This window comes from Sceloporus occidentalis, unplaced genomic scaffold (assembly GCF_023333645.1).
Source record: "Sceloporus occidentalis isolate IW3139 unplaced genomic scaffold, rSceOcc1.0.p SCAF_3, whole genome shotgun sequence".
In the NCBI taxonomy this organism is placed as follows: Eukaryota; Metazoa; Chordata; class Lepidosauria; order Squamata; family Phrynosomatidae; genus Sceloporus; species Sceloporus occidentalis.
In genome coordinates, this window is record NW_028316983.1 from 9019815 (window position 1) to 9038711 (window position 18897).

Consider the following 18897-nt stretch of genomic DNA (forward strand, 5'->3'; position numbering starts at 1 on the left):
CCACGGCCTGGAAAGGGGTGTCCTTGGGGCTTCAAGCCCCAAGGACACCCGGCAATGGTGGGAGGAGGAGAAAGGGGCCGCTTGGCCCCTTTCTCCTCTGCGTTGCTGGGCGCAGCCATGTAAAGGCTGCACCCAGTGATGCAAATCCCAGAAGGAGCTCTATTTCGGAGCTCCTTCTTGCACCGTGGAAAGGGCGCTCATTTGGAGGCGGCACGGTCGTGACGTCATAATGGCGGTGGCCATGTGGAACGGCCGCCGCCATTTTGTACGGACTGAGTCCGTATTAGGGTTAGGGGTGTCAGGAAGTGACGCCCCTTTCTAACCCTAATACGGACCCAGTCCATATTTGCAGGCCCGTCTGTAATGGGCCTAAGTGTTCTCTACCTATATAGGAACCTGTGGCTTCACAAAGGAAGAAGACATGCTGGTTTCCAAGGAAACATCTTTGAATTAACCATCTCCCCTCTACAACACACACAGGATGGTCTAGACCAAGGCTTATCTTGAGCTGGCTAGGAAGGAAAGTGGTAGATCTCATTTTTCATCAGATTGTCAATAGTGTAGCCCTCCATGTACTGCTGGACTGTGAGGCCCATGAATCTCAGCCAAACCAATGGTGAGGAATTGAGGGAGTTGCAGTCTCTACATCATCTGAGGGCTGCATAATTCCCACCAATTTTCCATAACAGTGGTTTTATATTCAATCCCTGATATCTCCACCTAAAATATATCAAGTAGAGGAGATGGAAAAGACCTCTGAGAGCTGAGGATAATCAAAATGGACAGCACCAGGATGAGGTACAGTAGGGCAGTGTGCAACCTGGACCTTAGGTGTCCTGATGCTACTTTTGTGGACTGCATCTCCAAACAATCCCCCCAACCAATATGTCTACTTGGGTCCAGAATTTTTGAAGAACCACAGCTTCCCATTTGATCCCATTAGAGCTCTAAACTTTGCAAGAGGCCCTTCTCTCCATCCCACTACCCAATCAGGCTCATTTGGTGGGAACAAGGGAGAGGGCCTTCTTGGTTGGTGCTCCCAGACTTGGGAACTCCCTCCCTCAGCAAGCAGAAACATTACTATTCCATCAGGCTCTTAGCTTTCCTAAAAGCTCTTAAATTTGACAGTGATGGGTTTTCAATTGTTTTCTATGCTATACTGTTTTGTTGACTTTTTAAGTCTTTAAGTGAATTTAAGTGGTTTTAACAATAGACTATCTAATCAGTTTTTAAAAAATTATGTTCTGTATAAAAATTGTGTGCCTCCAAGTCATTTCTGACTTCTGGTGACCCTAAGCTGAACCTATTATGGGGCTTTCTTGCCAGGACTTGTTCAGATGTGGCTTGTGATTGCCTTCCTCAAAGGCTGTGTGTGTAACTTACTCAAGGTCACCCAGCAGGTTACTATGGCTGAACAGGTATTTGAGCCCTGGTCTCCCAGTGTCCTAGTCCAACACTTAGATCACTACACCATACTGGCTTTTTACTGGTTTTAATCATTTCTAAGCTGCCCTGAGTCACATTAGGAGGGAAAGGCATGATAAAATTAGTGAAAGAGAAGATCTTCAGGAGGGGTCCTTCTCTCTGATCCTTTCCAAGCTCATTTAGTAGCAACAAGGAGAGGGCATTCTTGTTGGCTGATCTCAGGCTTTGGAACTCCCCCTTGCCCTCTTTCAGAAGGCAAGGATGGCTCCCTCCTTGCTCTGCTTCCACCAGCAAGTAAAACGTTCCTGATTCTATCAGGTTTTCAGGGATTGACCACAATGAGCTATATGGCATCAGCTACATCCACACTGCAGAAATAATCTGGTTTGACACCACTTTAACTGCCATGGCTCAGTGCTATGGATTTCTGGGAATGGTAGTTTCTTGTGATGTCAGAGCACTTGACTTTTTCTGCAGTGTGAATGCAGGGCCAGTCAGAAAACCAGCACAGAATTTTTTTGTTTCTCAAAGTTTGCTAAATTTGACAAGAAATCAAGTCACACACTAATCATGTAAAAGGCTGCTCAGGCTTTATTAATTTCTGTAGACGAGTACAAAATACAAAAAAAAAAAAAAAAATCCCAAAAAAGGGAGAGCATGTTACCAAGGCTTTGTTGAAAAAAAAAAAAAAGACGTAGCTGCATTAACCAAAAAGGAAAAGAGTAGAAAAGATGGTGTAGAAGATTTGTTTTTGTTTTTTTTAAGTTGGCATTTTTGTTTTTATAAAAACCTACGTCTAAAGTGGTACTCGAAGCAGCCTATCTACTCTACGGGGAGGGGGAGTGGAAAATGGACTCTGACTCCTAGCCTTCCAAGTCAGAAGGGCCAGCTGGTGGGCCATCAGCTTCCTCACGCAGTGGGACCAGTGTTGGTTTTGCTGGGCTCGCTGGCGTGGCGCTTCCTCATCATTTCCTGAGCCAGGCCACATGTGATCATGCCGTTTGCCACCTGGAAAGTGCCTGAGCTACATAGTTGTAAAAGCAAAAGGGAAGGAGAACAAGAAAACATGGTGGGTTAAAAAACATCCTTGCTTCTCAAAAATCAGTATCCCCCACCCACCCACAGTAAGAAGGTCCTTCAGTTTTCCAACAACCATTCAACTCTGGTCAAATATCTGGCAGTCACACTACAGAATTAAAGCGCCACAGAGTGAATCTCCCTTATCTGGAATTCCAAACCAAAATACAGTTGACCCTCCACATATGCGGCTCTGAATTTTGTGGATTTGATTATTTGCGATTTTGATAAATATGTTCTCTCTATGAATCTCTAGGTTCTCCAGCACAACCCTGCCAGAAGTTGACCATTAAAGTTGTGCTGGAGAACCTATTAGTTCCTGGAGAAAACATTTGTAGGTCCTCCCAACATGATTCTATGATCAACTTCTGGCAGATGTTGACCATAGAGCTGAACTGGAGGGCCTGGAGATTCCTAGAGAGGTGTTCTCTTAGGTAAAAAGAAGTGGTTTTTTTTTACTTGTATTTTTTCACATTCATGGGAGTCCATCACTGCTAACCCAGTGAATGTGGAGGGACTATTGTATTCTAAAATCTGTTTCATGGGTAGCTAAGATAGTGACACCTTTGCTTTCAGTGTACATAACTGTTTCCAGCACAAAATTATTAAAAATGTTATGAAAAAAATTACCTTCAGGCTATGTGTGTATCTCCCAAGATATTTCGTTAAGTATCTACCAAGATTCCAAAATCAGAAAAAAGAATTCCAAATGCTTCTGGTCCCAATCATTTTGGATAAGAGAAACGCAACCTATACTTAACTGACATAGCCCATCCTATGAAATCATGACTTTTGTACTTCAGGGCCAGGCATTTAGAATTCTTAGAGTACTCTAGTGCCTTACCAAACTTTAAATCCCATAATTCCATAGGATGGAAACATGGCAATAAAAGTGGAATAACAGCACTATAATTGTGTAGTGTGAAGGGGTGCACTCTCACTCTCCTTTCACACATATGGATCTGTTTCCAACTTCACCCCACTGCCACATACTTCTCTGGGGATTCCGATACAGTTGTCATGACTGGATGGGTTGGTTTTCCAAAGAAGAAGCTTGCCCACCAGTGTCCAGGATCAGACTTGGGGAGTCCTGTTTTAAGAAAAAGAGACCCTCTGAAAATACAGTAGCAGAATAAATCGAATAATAATTACCAATGGAGAGATGGAGCCAATTCACATTATGTGAAACAGCAAAGCTATTTCTGCTATAAAATGCACATTCATTCATTACTGGGAGATTTCATATATAGTAGCACTCCTTGTGATGACCAGTCCAGTCTGAGGGTTTCCAAGACAGAGTTCATAAATTCATAAAAACATGATGGTTTATCTAATCCCATATTCTGTTTGCATACTGGCCAGTTAGTTATTTCTGGGATGCCCACCAGCAGGACTCTAGTAACTGCACCCTCCACCTTAGGTTCTCCACCAACAGATGTACACACATAGTGCTTGTGTCACTAGAATTGATACAAACCACTATAAAAGATACCAATGACAGCTCAGTCCTCCATGAATTTAAAATCAGGATAAACTGGCAGTAATTGCTACACCTTGTGGCAGCAAGTCCTACAATCTGACTACTGTAGCACACTACTTTGTGCATGTGCCTTCAAGCCACATTTAGCTACCAATAAATGCATCTTGAACTGTTAGAGTCAACCATGAGATTACGGTAAATTCAGTTCAATGAGTTTGATCAGGCTAGCTAGTGATTAAAAAGAAGCAATTGTCACTGGATACAAGTCTAACAATGAACAACTATAAACTGTTAAAGTTAAAATTTTTAAACTCAAACCATCATTGTTGTTCCAGTAAGAGGGTTGGAAAATAGCTATAATAGCCAGACTTTTTAAAAAAACCAAAACAAATTATTAATCTTGAAAAAATCAAAAGGAGTCTTTTTTTTTTGAAAATGTGGTTTAAACCATGGGCCAGATGTTGCCTCCATAGCTGATTCCAGGTGTTGAGGTTTGAGTGCTGGACTAGGACTCTGGGAGACCAGGGTTCAACTACCTGCCTGGCCATGGAAACCCACTGTGTGACCTTGGGCAAGTCACACTCTCTCAGCCTCAGAGGAAGGCAAGGGCAAGCCCACTCTGATGAAATCTTTCCAAGAAAACCTTACCTTAAGATCAGAAATAACTTGAAGGAACACAACAACAATCCCTGCCCCAAAACTGGGACTTCAATTAGCTTACAACAGATGCCAAGATACTGACCTGGATGATGTGGGATGACTTCCCCAGAGTACTCTGCACTTCCACAGGAGCTGTTGCTGGAAGTGGAACCCAGACGCCCTGCAAGACACACCACACCCTGTTAGAGACACCCAAACCACACAGCCTGTTGACAATATTGGTACTTCTGTTGCACTTTGGAAATGGCCACTTTTATGCAAGGTAGAGTTCCATGTTCCCAAGCGATTTAGCAAGAGGTATCAACCATAAAACATCTGAGGAGGTGAAAATCAAGATCACCTCAACAAGTCATGGGGCTCACAACACTGCTGTAGTATTTGAGAACTTTCTTCAGAGGTTTTAAATGCACAATGAGTTGCAAAAATGGGAGAAGAGACAGACACTCCTGGTTAGAGTGGCGTCTGCCAATTAGGCACCTACCTGATGGGTTGGGACTACAGCTCCCATCACTACCAGCTATTGGTCACAGAGGCTGCTGGCAATGAGAGTTGTAGTCCAACACATCTGCCTGCTTGGAAAAGAATGAGTTAAGAGTATATGATCATGGCACTATACCATAAATGTTTTGGATATCTGATACATCTGATTAAAAATTCCACACATCCTGGCACAATGTTCGGCCTCTGGCTCTTTGTTTTCCCCCAGGTTTATTATTAAGATACTTCTTCTTGTTGTTATGATACTATTATTAAGATAAGATATTAAGATAAGAGAGCCTACTCTGGGATGGGAACATGTGGCCTTCCTGGTGCTTTCTGGATTAAAACTCCCAGCCATTCCTCACCAATGGTTATGCTGCCTAGGACTTAAAGAACCTGAAGTCCAACTTCTGGAGGGCAAGATCACGTCTACCCCTTGAGACCAAACTAAATTAAGAACATAGTTTTTTGTGGTTTTTGGGGGCTATGTGGCTCTGTTCTGGAAAAGCTTATTCCTGACATTTCACCAGCATCTGTGGCTGGCATCTTCAGAAAATAAACTCTTCCAGAACGTGGCTACATAGTCTGAAAAACCCACAAAAAACTATGGATGCCAGCAATGAAAGCCTTCGACTTTATATTAAAACAAGAACCATGGAGATAACACTGTCAAGAGAAGAATACGTTAGCGAGGAATTGTGGGTATTCCAGATATTACTGTACTGCAACTCTCAGCAGTTCTTAATACTGGTGAGGCTTCTGGGAGCTGCAGTCCAACAACAACTTAAGGTGTCCCACTACTTAAAAAAAGCTTTTTCTGAAGTAAGATATTTAGCTTAAATCCTGTTTTAAATTACTGTAAGCTGCCTTGGAGTCCATCCTGGGTTAAAAGTGGTGCATATGTTCAATAAATACATACCAAGGATAAACAAGATGGATGAACAGCCTTATTTAATGTAAGTCAGCCTTCTATGCTGACATGACATTTGCTTCTAAGAGCATCTGGCAATTCTCCTAATTTCACAACTGGCTGAAGCAGAACATTCATAACAAAGGACTGTGGTTCTGTTCTAGCAAATAACTAAAGTGGGGAGGGTGCAGCGATTGGGTAGAATCCAAGCAAAGAGCTTGTTTGTGCTAGGGATGAAAAGGATATGCTTCAAATGCCAAGAGCCTTGGATGCTAAAATACTCACAGCCAGCATTCTGTACTTTCTTGAACCATTGTGCTCTAAAGGCTTTTTAAGTGCAGTTCCATGTGCCACCTACACTGCCAGAAGTTAACACTTTCAGCTAAAGGGACTCACTGTTAGTTGACTCCCACAATGCAATATGTATTCTGGACACAGTAATTGCTCTTGCATAGCACTCTTGTGCAACTGAGCTTCATGGAAAAGGGCTGTGTCAGCTTGCTAATGTCTCACTCATAATTTATTCCTTCTGTAACAATGGATGGGGAAAGAGACAAGAAAAGTGCCATTTTTCTGTTATGCATTTACAGCTGGAACGAAAAAGTGGAATTCTCAAGAGTTCACTGCATGCTTGTTTTCAACGCTTGGATGTTCTGTTGATACAGTCAATGTTTATCCTGCCTTTCTTGAAAGAATGAGACTCAAGGGGCCATAGGTTAAGAAGTTTCAGAAAACATTTGTTTGTTTGTTTGTTTGTGGTTTTTATACCACGCCCTTCAGCCCTAATGGCTATCATTTATCATCCCCATCTTTGCTCTGGGGGTCTAAAGAGCCAGCATGGTGTTCTGGTTTGAGGGTTGGACTACAACTTTGGAGACCGGGGTTTGAATCTCCACTCAGCTATGAAAACCCACTGAGTGACTTTGGGCAAATCACACTCAAGCTTCAGGGGATGGCAAGGGCAAATTCCCTCTGCACAAATCTTGTCAAGCATACAAGACCCATGATAGGCTTGTCATAAGACTTGAACACAGACAACAACAACAAAATGGAGGTCTGTTAAAGAGACACTGACACTTATTGGAGCTTTTGATTTCAACCTGGAGGATGATACATTTTTACAAATCTAATGCCAAGGTAGAAATTGCATGGCTTCCAGATGTTGCTGAACTATAATTCCCAGCTGTGTAGGAATGCTGAGAGGTGCAGGTTGACATTATTGGGAAGATTCTGCAAGTGGTTAAATGCCTATACTGCAGTCACTCACTCAAAACCACAAGGTTGTGAGTTCAAGACCAGCAAAAGGGCTCAAGCTTGACTCAAGCTTGCATCCTTCCAAGGAGATCGCTAAAATGAGTACTCAGATTGTTGGGGGCAAATTAGCTTACAGTTGTAAACCGCTTAGACACTGTTTAGGCGGTATATAAATGAAGCTTGTTTGTTTGTTTGTTTTCCACCTGACTTAGTGCCACTTTTCACAAAAGATTGTCTGGAAGCAGAAGTACAGACTAACAACATTCTTTCCAGCACTGGCTTCTCCTTTGAGACTGAGAGACATAACAGTATCACTTTGTTCTGCTTTGGTCAGACCTCAGCTAGAATACCAGTTCTAGGTGCTACAAGGTTGCTTTCTGCTGCTTCTGAGACTGGAACACAAGCTAATGGATGTCAAATGGCAAGAACTGAGATTCCATCTAAGCATTAGGATGAATGTCTTGTCAGTAAGAGCTATTCCACATTGGAATAAACTGCCTTGAATGATGGTTGACGCTTCTCTGGAGATCTTTAAATAGAGGTTTGATAGGCATCTCTGGAGACCCCTTCAATTGTGTAAACCTGAATGGCAGGAGTTGGACTTCATGGCCTTTGAGCCCCCTTCCAATTGCATAAAGCTGGATTGCTCAAGAGAAATTCAGTCCACAAGTCTGAGGACACCGGTTTAAGAGCACGGGAATGGTCTAAAATACACTATTTGTCAATTAATGAATTTTTTAATTGTCATGGAGCATTAGACTCATTGGTTCAATAGCTGCTCTCACAAACTGTTGGCAAAGAATAGTAGAATCTGGACAATCCATACCTCCAACTCAACTGCTGTTCCACTTTCAGATCAATGCATCCATCCACCAGCTAATGACAACTCAGAATCCACCAGCTAACAGCAACTTTTGTTTAGCCAAGTGTTGGATGCGGCCTTTTAGGAAACTCGTACCTATGCAACATCTTTTCCTCCATATAAAAAACTCATGGACATTACTGTGAAGGAACACCTCAACTATCTAGAGAGGAAGTGGTCAAGCAAGATGCATACACTTATTTACTAGCACCAAGAAATGGAGAAAGAAAAAAAAGATTTTGTCAGATGGTCATGATGGGGAGAGAATTCTAAGAGATGTCATCCAAAACAGTAGTTTCGTTGTGTAAATAAGGAGTGGGAATCATGTGTCCTTTTAGATTTTGTTGGACATGGGAAATCACATGATTCTCATCCACTGCTTTTATACACTCTAGGAAAAGCTACGGAAATCTCTGCCTCTCCCCTGAACACTCTGTCTGCCAGAGGTCTTGCAAGATCATAAAAAAGAGAAACAGATCCTTCCTAACCAGACAGATGGATCAATCTGTGCACCCTGGTCTGAGAAAACTCTTCCACCTTTCTTGTAAAGTTGTAGGACTGTAGAGTTCAAACACACTCCAACTGCCATCTATCCAGTTCCACAAATACACTCCTAAAGAAATCCCTGCCAAGTGGGTATCCAACCTATTTGGAAACCTGAAGTGGAGGGGAGTGAGTCCATCTACCTCCAGAGGCAGTCCATTCCACAGCCAAACAGTTCTTACCACCAGAAAGCTCCTCTGGATGTTTCTTGTCATTTGAAAAAAAATCCCACACATTTACTATTCTGATGTTATCAGACAGTAGTATTCCTTTAGGAAATGCATTCCAGAGCACCAATGTGACAGTATTTTACCAAAGGAAAGAATAAAATGCTATCTAGAGCAGTGGTTCTCCACCATTCGTCCTCCAGATGTTTCCAAAACGTTATTCCAGTTTTTAAATTTCATTTGGCCAAACTACTTGCCAAATGACAATCCGGCTCCTGGAATCAACTGCTGTCAAAATATTGGTGCGGTACATACCGTGCAAAAGCGCTGATATTAGCGTTAGGGACCGTGCAGCAATCACATGGTCCCTAACCCTAATATGTGCCAGTGGCACAATAATGGTGGCGTCCCATGTACACAGGCGCTGCCATTATGACATAACAGATGCATAGCATCCGTACATCACACCATTGGCGCACTCATGACGTAACTATGGTGGCACAAATAGAACCTGGTTTTTCAAATAGGATTTCAACTTGTTAACAGCGATCCCTGTATTTTGGACTTCACCTCCCTGAAGCCCCAAGCAGACATAACAAATTGGAAGGGATTTTCAGCGCTCAGAACATGTGGAGTGCCAAAGGTTGAGAATCAATGAACATAGGGATGTAAATATTTAACTATTTCATGGTAGTGTGTGTCAATAATTTCCACAAGCTCTCTCATTGCTTAGGAATAAATATTTCTGGACTGTTCTTTCCCAGTATTCAGAAATCCCAAAGTGTTGCACAAAATTATTCAGCACAAGAAATAGGTGTGGTTTCATGGGAGAATTATGGGGGTTCAGCTAAACACTACGTTTACTCTAAAAATACAACACTGTTTCAAGATATCCTCATGGGTTTCATGTGCAAGACTGCTGGGTTGTACACAACAAATAGCAAATTTTACACACACACACACACACAAAATTTGCAGAACCATTTGGAAACTGTGGGTTGTTCACAAAATTATTTCTGCAAAAAATGTATTTCTGTGCATAATAATTTCTTCAAGTACTGTAGGAGCTATAAATACAGGGGGGAAATTGAAGAAAGTTTGAAGAACTGAAGAAAAAAACAGCTTTTGGGTTTGTTTTAACACCGGCAATACCTTCAAATTGTCCATGTTATCCAAAACCAGCTAATTTTAATCACATGCTATTTGACAACATGGTATCCAGATGACAATGGACTGCCAATATTCAAGGCACAGCTATTAGATTACAGCATCATGATCCAGATTACAAGAAATCAAAGTCATGGTGCATCCACCCAAGGGAAAAGCTGAAGCCTTTAAACTTTGTTTTACAAAAGAGTCCCACCATCGTCACACACAAATACTTCCCATATCTCCCCTTCTCTCAATTAACCAGAACACTAGACTCAGATAAAAACCTCCCAGGCTGAGGTGCGAATCATGTGGAATGCCAAGTGTTGTCAAAATGCAGCTCACTGCCTTCCTTTGCACTGACTATGCTGGCTCGAGCCCCATTATAAGTAATGGGGCTTGTGCTCGCGGTGGCCATGCACACCATTGTTTCTTCCGGTGCATGGTGCCGGAAGAAGCAGCACTACTTTCAGTGTATGCAGAAAGCAGCGTATAATGCGCCCGTATATAACGTGGGCACACTGTATTTTTCTCTAGTTCTCTTACACATTTCCAGTGTCCTCCTGACCCCTATTTTTAAAACCTTAGTATTTGTGCTGAAGTTAACATTTGCAGTTGTCTTTCTGAGATATGCTACTGACATTTCCAGTTCAGTGCTTTCCTAATCCAGGTCCGAGGCTCAAGCACTGTACAGAGACAGAATAACAATCCATTTCCTAGGAGGAAAAAGGAATCACATTGACTTCCAGATGTTGTTGGATTGCAACTCCCAGCTTTCCTCACCATTGGCTGTGCTGGATAGGGCTGTTGGGACTTACTGTTCAGACACACATGGAAGGCTGCATGATTCCCATCCATACCAGTTTCTGATCAGCAGTGGCTCTACAAAGTCTGAAACCAATGTTTTTCAGTCGTACTTACCCTGAGGAAAGCTTGTGTGGCATAGTGGTTTGAGTGCTGGACTACAACTCTGGAGACCAGGATTCAATTCCCAGCTTGGCCATGAAACTAACTGGGTAACCTTGGCCAAGTCACACTCACTCAACCTCAGGGGAAGGCAACAGCAAAACCTCCTCTGAACAAATCTTGCCAAGCAAACCCCATGACAGGGTCGCCAAAAGTGGAAATGACTTGAAGGCATGCAACAGCAACAAACCCACCCAGATCCTGAGAGGGGCCATAGACTGAACCTGGAATGGCTATCATGCAAGTACCACCCTCCCCATCCCTTTTCTTACTTCGGTAGTAGTCATGGGTTGCCACAAGGGAGCCGCTTGACGGGATTGCTGCCATGTTTCTTGATCTTTGTTCTTGTGCAAGTTGTAAACCCTAGGAGACCAAACAAAAAACATATCAGAAGGTGGGAAAAGCTATAAAGCAAGTCCATATGAACAGGTTTGTTTGCTATCATGCATTTCAGAAGAGATCTATGAGACATAGATAGCAAGGGGTAATCATCTGAACATCCCTCAGTGTGTGGGGAATTAGTCCCTTAAAATGTAGCATGTATCCCACTGTGTCTGACTATTTCAGGTGAACTTCTATTCCATATGGTTACACATGATCCGATGGCTCAGTTTACAAGTCATCAGCATTTAGAGAATGGCACCAGTATTGAAATCTCATCTGTGCAAGGAATTGACTGTCAGCACTGAACCTGCCTCAATTTCTGAAGGCTAGTTCACTGACCATAAGAATCTATTTAATCAACTTGTTCTGATAATCAGTGTCCCTATGCTGCAGCAAGACACTTCACAAGAATATACACTAACTGTTTGAGATGGCACAAAAAGACATCAAAAATGGATGTTAAAGAATAAAGCACCTATAAAAGAGAGGAATTGCAGCCAATATGGATAATTTATGAACTCGAAGGCTTTCATGGCCGGTATCCATGGTTTTTTATGGTTTTTTTGGGCTATGAGGCCATGTTCTAGAAGAGTTTATTCCTGATGTTTCGCCAGCATCTGTGGCTGGCATCTTCAGAAAACACTGACCTGGAAGAGAGTGGGTATATATATACTGTGTGACCATGGGAATCACTCCTCCTTACCCAGGGTCACACTCTGTGTGTGTGCGCATGCGCACACACACACATACACACACTCTCTCTTCCAGGTCAGCATTCTCTGAAGATGTCAGCCACAGATGCTGGTGAAACGTCAGGAATAAACTCTTCTAGAACATGGCCACATACTCCGAAAATCCCACAAAAAACTAACACATGAATAGTTTGTGCTTGGAGGACTTTGTACATTCACACATTGTTACCAACTTTATTTAGCAGAGGTACAGTAGTCTCGATTATCTGACATAAACAGTTGGGCTGACAGTCGGATAACCGAAAATGTCGGATAATCCGGAGAGCGTGTTTGGGGGCCTGGCTGTGCCTGTCGCCTTCCCTGTTGCCCATGCTTTGGCCCTTGTTTTGGGGTCTGAAGGTACTCACCCTACTTGCTGCCGCCGCCACACTTGGGGCCATGTTTTGGGGCAAGGCTTCACTCGCCCTTCTCTCCTTGCCCACCGCAGCCACCATGTTTGGAAGCGTGTCTGGGGCGCAGAAATGCTTACAGCCACGCCCCCCAAGCAGCCGCAACGTCGGATAATCCAGAATATCAGATGACCAAAGTATGGATAATCGAGACTCTACTGTACTACCTTCCTTTATCACATTACATTCCAAAGAATCATAGAGCTGGAAGAGACCCCAAGGAAATCCAGTCCAATCCCCTTCAGTCATGCTAACAGGTCAAGGACAACAAATATTTTGTGGCGGTGTTTCATGGGGGGGGGGGGGGTTTGAACAACCAGAGTGTTCTTCCTAATGTTTAGGTAGAAACTCTTTTCCTCTAGTCTGCATCCATTGCTCCTAGTCTCTGGAGAAGTATCTGAAACAAGCTAAACATACCCAGTTCCCTAAGCCACCACTCATAGGGCATGGTTTCCAGACCTTTTTACCATTTTGGTCACCCTCCTCTAAACATACGCCAGCTTGTCAAAATACTTATTGAATTGTGGTGCCTAGAACCGGACGCAGAATTCCAGGGGAGCCCTGACCAAAGCAGAATCAAGTATTCAGATTGTGGTGTACTAGGATTCCTATATCTTTTCTGTATGCACTGCTCTCAAGCCAGGTGTCACCCATCCTATATCTGTGCATTTCATTTTTTTCTGTCACTATGTGTAATAGCTTACATTTCTCCCTGTTGAAATTCATTTTGTTAATTTTGGCCCAGATTTCTAATCTATTGAGGTCATTTTGAATTTTGATCTTTTCTTCGGGGATATTAGCTACTCTTCCTAATTTGGTGTCATCTACAAATTTGATAAGCATGTTCACTATTCCATCATCCAAGTTACTGATAAATGTTGAATACCACTGGGTCCTCTACAGTGACACCCCACTAGTCCCTTCCCTCCAGGATGAAGAGTAGCCACTGGTGAACACCCTTTGGGTTCAGTCTGTCAAACAACTACAGATCCACCTAACAGTCGCATTGTCTAGCCCACATTTTACTAGCTTGTTTGCAAGAATGTCATGGGGGACCTTGATGAAAGCCTTACTGAAATCAAGATATGCTACATCCACAGCACTCCCTTCACCTAGTAAGCTTTTAACACTATCAAAAAAGACAGAGATAAGATTAGTCTGGCATGACCTGTTTTTGAGAAATCCGTGTTGACTTTTAGTAATTGCGGCATTCCTTTCTAAGTGCTTACAGGCTGCCTGTTTAATGATCTGCTTTAGAATCTTTCTTGGTATTGATACCAGCCTGACTGAGTGGTAATCATTTGGGTCCTCTTCTCCTCCCGCCTTTTGAGACTGGGGACATTTGCCCTCTTCCAGTCTACTGGAACTTCACCTGTTCATGAATTCTTATAATTTCCATGGACAACAGTCAGGAAATCTGGGAATTGAAGTCCAAAATATCTGTAGGTTCAAAGCTTGGGAACCACTGGTGTAGTAGTATGGCTGCTGTATTAGGGGAGACCAGGGTTCAAATCCCCACCCAGCCTTGAAACCCCCCAGGTGACCTTGCATACGGTAAACTCTTCTGCAAATGGCAAATCTCTGATGAGCAAGTCCTGCCAAGGACTTGAGTCAGCGTAAGTTGGAGTTGACTTTGAAGAAAAACAGGTTGGTTCTGCCTGTCAGAGAATTGCTTCTGCCACTGCAGACCTGGCGCCTGGAAAGGCGATGGAAACAAGAGACAGGAGGGAGCAGGGATTAACTTCACAGAACCAGCCAATATTTTGCCTGCATCCTTCTCCTAAACACTGTCAGATACTTTGCCCATATTTAGTAGTCAGTTGTCTTGCTCTGCAAGATAGAGGGGAACTACCCGTTTCCAGAAAACTTTTTAATTAATAGGTTACGGTCACCCAACCGGTCTGGTCAAATCCACAAAGGCCAACCTCAAGAGAAAAGTAGGTCAGTTGTGGGAAAAGAAGGCAGAATTGGTCAAATGAAAGGAATCTTCCCTCTGGCATTCCTGGATGCTTTGCAACTAGGTAAAGCCTCTTCATGAAAGACAAGAGATATTTCGCATGCACAGACAATTCAGGTTTGAAGAACAAGCTCAGCACCTATCCCAAGGAGACAGTAGTATAGCACATGTTGTATTAATAATGCCTGAATATTTTTTATTTTACTTAGGAGGCACAGCAATAGCTTGTTCAAGGTCCCATTTGTACATCCAGCTTGAGTTTCCCTTATCTAGAATTCCAAAAGCCAAATTATTCCAAAAAACCCAAAACTTCTTTCATGGGTGGCTGAGAAAGTGACACCTTTGCCTTCTGATGGCTTAAAGCACACCAATTTTGTTTCATGCACAAAATTATTAAAACTATTCCATACAATTACCTTCAGGCTGTGTGTAATATATACAGTGTATATGAAACATATGTGAATGTTGTGTATAAACATGGGTCCCATCTCCAAGATATATCATGATGCACATATATAATGGGATATATGAATACAGGTATTCCAAAAATAAAATAAATCCCAAATATCTCTGGTCCCAAGCATTTCAGGTAATGGCGTCTCAACCAGTATAAATATGGATACACTAATCTTGAGTGCCAGTGTGGTGTACTGGTTTGAATGTTGGACTAGGGCACTGGAGACCAGGGTCTGAACCCCACTCAGCCATGGATAACCATGAGATGACCTTGAGCAAGCCACATTCTCTCAGCCTCAGAGGATGGCAAGAGCAAACCTTGCTTGAAGAAACATGCCAAGAACACCCCATGACAGGTTTGCTTTAGGGTCACCATATGTCAGAAATGACACACAACAATGAATCTTGAGTAGTCAATACATTAAGAGCTTGAAAGCTTACTTTCTGAAATTACAACTCTTAGAATCCACCAGCTAATGGTACTCCACACTGAGTAGGAGGATTCTGAGTATCAAAGGCTAAAAAGTAACTTTTCTAAGCTCTTCAGTGGCAAGATGAGAAACCCTTGCAGGACTTTTAAAGGAGTATGTGATGATGACAAATCTCTTCTATGCTGGTCTCACCAAACCCCTTGACCGTCCCAGGAACTATCTACTGGTGAAGAGCTTTGCAAGGAAGATGCTCGGATCAGCCTTTTATGCTTTAAAATGGGGAGTTTCATGGCATTAAAGGAGTTAAGGCTGTGTACAGGAAACCAGAAATCTGGTTTGTACCAGTCTTGGAGCGCATACACACCCCACTGACCTACTACTAGTAGAAATGATTCACACACAGTCATTTCCTTTCATGTGGAAATCGTCTAGGGCCGTAACATTAACCTGACAGTTACAAAGAAACATATTAAAGTGTCCCCCCCCAAGACAGAAAAGCCCTTTTCTTCATATTTTTTTTGTGGCAGCTTTTTGCAAGAGGAAGAAAATGAAGCAAAAATTAGAACAGTGACTTCTCTGTCTGCCTTCAACTAACTGCCTGTGGGTGGAAAGATCTTCAGATCCTTTGTCTTCCTTGTTGCAGAGTTCTCACATCAAGAGTGCATGTGTGTGAGTGTGTGTTTTTCAGGGGGTGGAGAGAAAGAAAATCTTGATGGGAAAAACTGCACAGCTAAGCTGCCAAAAAACCGGACTGAACTGGCTTGCAGCTGCTGCACACTAACCATATGGAGCCTGCACTATTCCTCCCCAACCTTGTTTTGCCCAAAGACAGAGATCTGTGTCTTTCTGAGCCAAGACTTTAAGGATGGGAGAAGAAAATAAAATCAAATAAAAATACAAGAAACTCTCACAAAACCAAAGTCTTGGGCTAAACGAAGGGCGCGCATGGAAGTGATGTCTTGACTCTCAGGTCCTTAACCAATATGGCCACAGACCAAAGACCGCAAGCAAGCCACTGTTGGACACGATTCCCTCCAAGTTAAATTGGATTCCCACAAACAGGGGACCCTGGATATACAGGATGACTAGAGATCCTAACCACCAAGGAGGACAAGGCACAGCAAAATGTAGGACACTAAAAATAATAATGATAGGCAAAGAAAAGGTAAAGATGCTCATATAAATATAAACTCATGCTTCCTTGGCTGCATCCACAATGCAGAAGTAATCTGGTTCGACACCACTTTAATTTCCGTGGCTCAGTGCCATGGAGTTTTGGGATTTGTGGTTTGTTGCAACTACAGCACAAACGACAAGTTCCCAGAAGTCCACAGCACTGAGTCATGGCAGTTAAAATGGTGTCAAACCAACTGGATTAAACTACCATTCCCGGAATTCCATAGCACTGAGCCATGGCAGTTAAAGTGGCATCAAACTGGATTATATCTGCAGTGTGGAGGCAGCCATAGCCATGCCCCACATGGAGGACATTTTGAAATTCTTCCTGTACAGAAGGCTGAAATGGAGGCCATGTCCTGGAAAAGGAGGACGTGTCTGGTCACCCTGAAGGATATTAAACGCCAACTTTTTAATAATAAATCCTGATGCAAAGACAACCAAAATGAAAAGATGGCACTTAAGAGATGGCTGCCCCAAAGACTGCTGAAATCTACTCTTCCCAAAGCCTCTCTCAGGACTCCAAAGAACCCAGTCCTATGGCACGGAAATTACTCAGAAGTCAAGTCCTCCGCATACTCTGGTTGCAATTCTCCCCCCAGATTTAATGGAGGAGTTATGGGGCATTCCCTTCTAAAATCTACTCAGGGTCAGAGTCCATTTGGATTCCTCTGCCTGCTTTGCTTCAAGCTTCCTTGGCTTCAGGTTCAGGCAGGTCTCTTAAAACAGGCAGATTAGCAACTGCAATAACAATTTGTAAGTGGGAAAGAGAAGTTTCCCTTGACAAGGCAGCCTTGGGCCAAGGAAGAGGTTTATTTGTCCAGAAAGCAAGGAAGAGAGAGAAAGAAAAGAAATATACAGACGATGTTAACATTTATTTATACCCTCCTTGCCCCCCCCCAAAAAAAAATTGGGACTCAAAGGGGGGCAAGATCTTCATTTGTCCAGAAAAGTGAGAAAGCGAAACACACACACACACACACACCGGTTTATTTATATTCCTCCCCAACAAAATTGGGATTCAAAGTGGTCAAACTCTTCATTTGTCCAGAAAAGAGAGAAATATACATGCATGCACACACAGAGATGAACACATACATATATAGGTATGTGTCTATAGGTGCACGTACGCGCACACACACACACACATTATTTCTTTATATTCCCTTCCCAACAAAACTGGCACTCCAAGTGGGGCAAAATCTTCATCTGTCCAGTAAAGTAAGGAAGAAATAAAAACACACACACACATATATAAATACATGCATATGTGTGTGTAAATACACACACACACACAGATGATTTATTTATTCCCCCCCCCCCAACAAAACTGGGACTCCAAGTGGGACAAAAACCTTCATTTATCCAGTAAAGCAAGAAAGGAAGGAAGGAAGGAAGGAAGATATACAGATGATGATGATGATCATATTTACTTACATTTCAACCCCCCCCCCCCCAAAAAAAAAACAAATTTGGACACAAAGCGGTTCACAATGGGAAAAACACACCGCCATTCCACAACCTGCCCCCCAAAATCAGAATTAAAGGAACATTCAACAGAATTGAACTACAGTGTTTGACAGAGAAAGCACTATCTCCCCAGATGCAACGTATGTAGCAGTGGTTCTGAACCTTTGAGCCTCCTCCAGATTTTGGGACTTCAATTCCCAGAAGTCCCAGTCCCTGCGCTCAATGCTCAGGAACCCTGGGAGTTGAAGTCTCAGCGCTGGTAGAGAGACATGCAGCAGGAGGCTCCTCCATGGGGAGATGTCTGTGTCATTTCCACCAAAGTCCTGCTTACCTTTTTCCCTGCTTAGTGCTGGGCCCAGCAGACCCCGACCGGCTTGAGACCACAGGTGACCTGGCTCAGGGGGGGGAAGGCTAGGCGACGGAGCCCATTTGCAAAGGAGATACTGGGCGTACGCTCCACGTCCACAAAGACACACCAAGAGGCGCTGGGGGAGTTCGAGGCGGAGGCTGCAGGCGCTGGCTTTTATAGATGCAGCCCGTGGTGACGTCACAGTACACTGACACGCCCCCATTCTAATCCCGCCCCTCTTCTCAAAGGAGAGGCTCCGGGAGGGGAGAGTAGGGACACGCCCCCTGTTCTAACCACGCCCCTCTGGCTCCTGGGGGGAGGGGGAAAGTAGGTGACACGTTTCCTCCCGCTCACACGTTACGAAGCCGTGCACGCGCTCCCCGACACGCGTGTCTTGGAACTGAGCCTACCTCGCTTTTCGGAGCCGGCTGCCCACTCGCCTCCTTGATTTTGGGGAACGAGGAAGCCCTTCTTCGAAGTCAACAGGGCCCAGAACACACGGCAGGGAATAATCCGGTTTGAGACCGCTTTAACTGCCCTGGCTCAGTGCTAGGGAATTC

The 18897-nt window shown here is 43.4% G+C and overlaps 1 protein-coding gene across 1 annotated transcript; it reads right to left on the bottom strand.

Annotated features, from left to right (window-relative positions):
- Positions 1-1993: 1993 nt before the first annotated feature.
- Positions 1994-18484, bottom strand: PPDPF (pancreatic progenitor cell differentiation and proliferation factor). Its single transcript, XM_089513611.1, has 5 exons — positions 18320-18484; positions 11246-11336; positions 4725-4802; positions 3496-3592; positions 1994-2449 (listed from the first exon to the last, which is right to left on the bottom strand). The coding sequence occupies exons 2-5, from the start codon at positions 11298-11300 to the stop codon at positions 2335-2337; spliced, it is 345 nt and encodes a 114-aa protein (XP_089369737.1). The 5' UTR covers positions 11301-11336; positions 18320-18484; the 3' UTR covers positions 1994-2334.
- Positions 18485-18897: the final 413 nt, after the last annotated feature.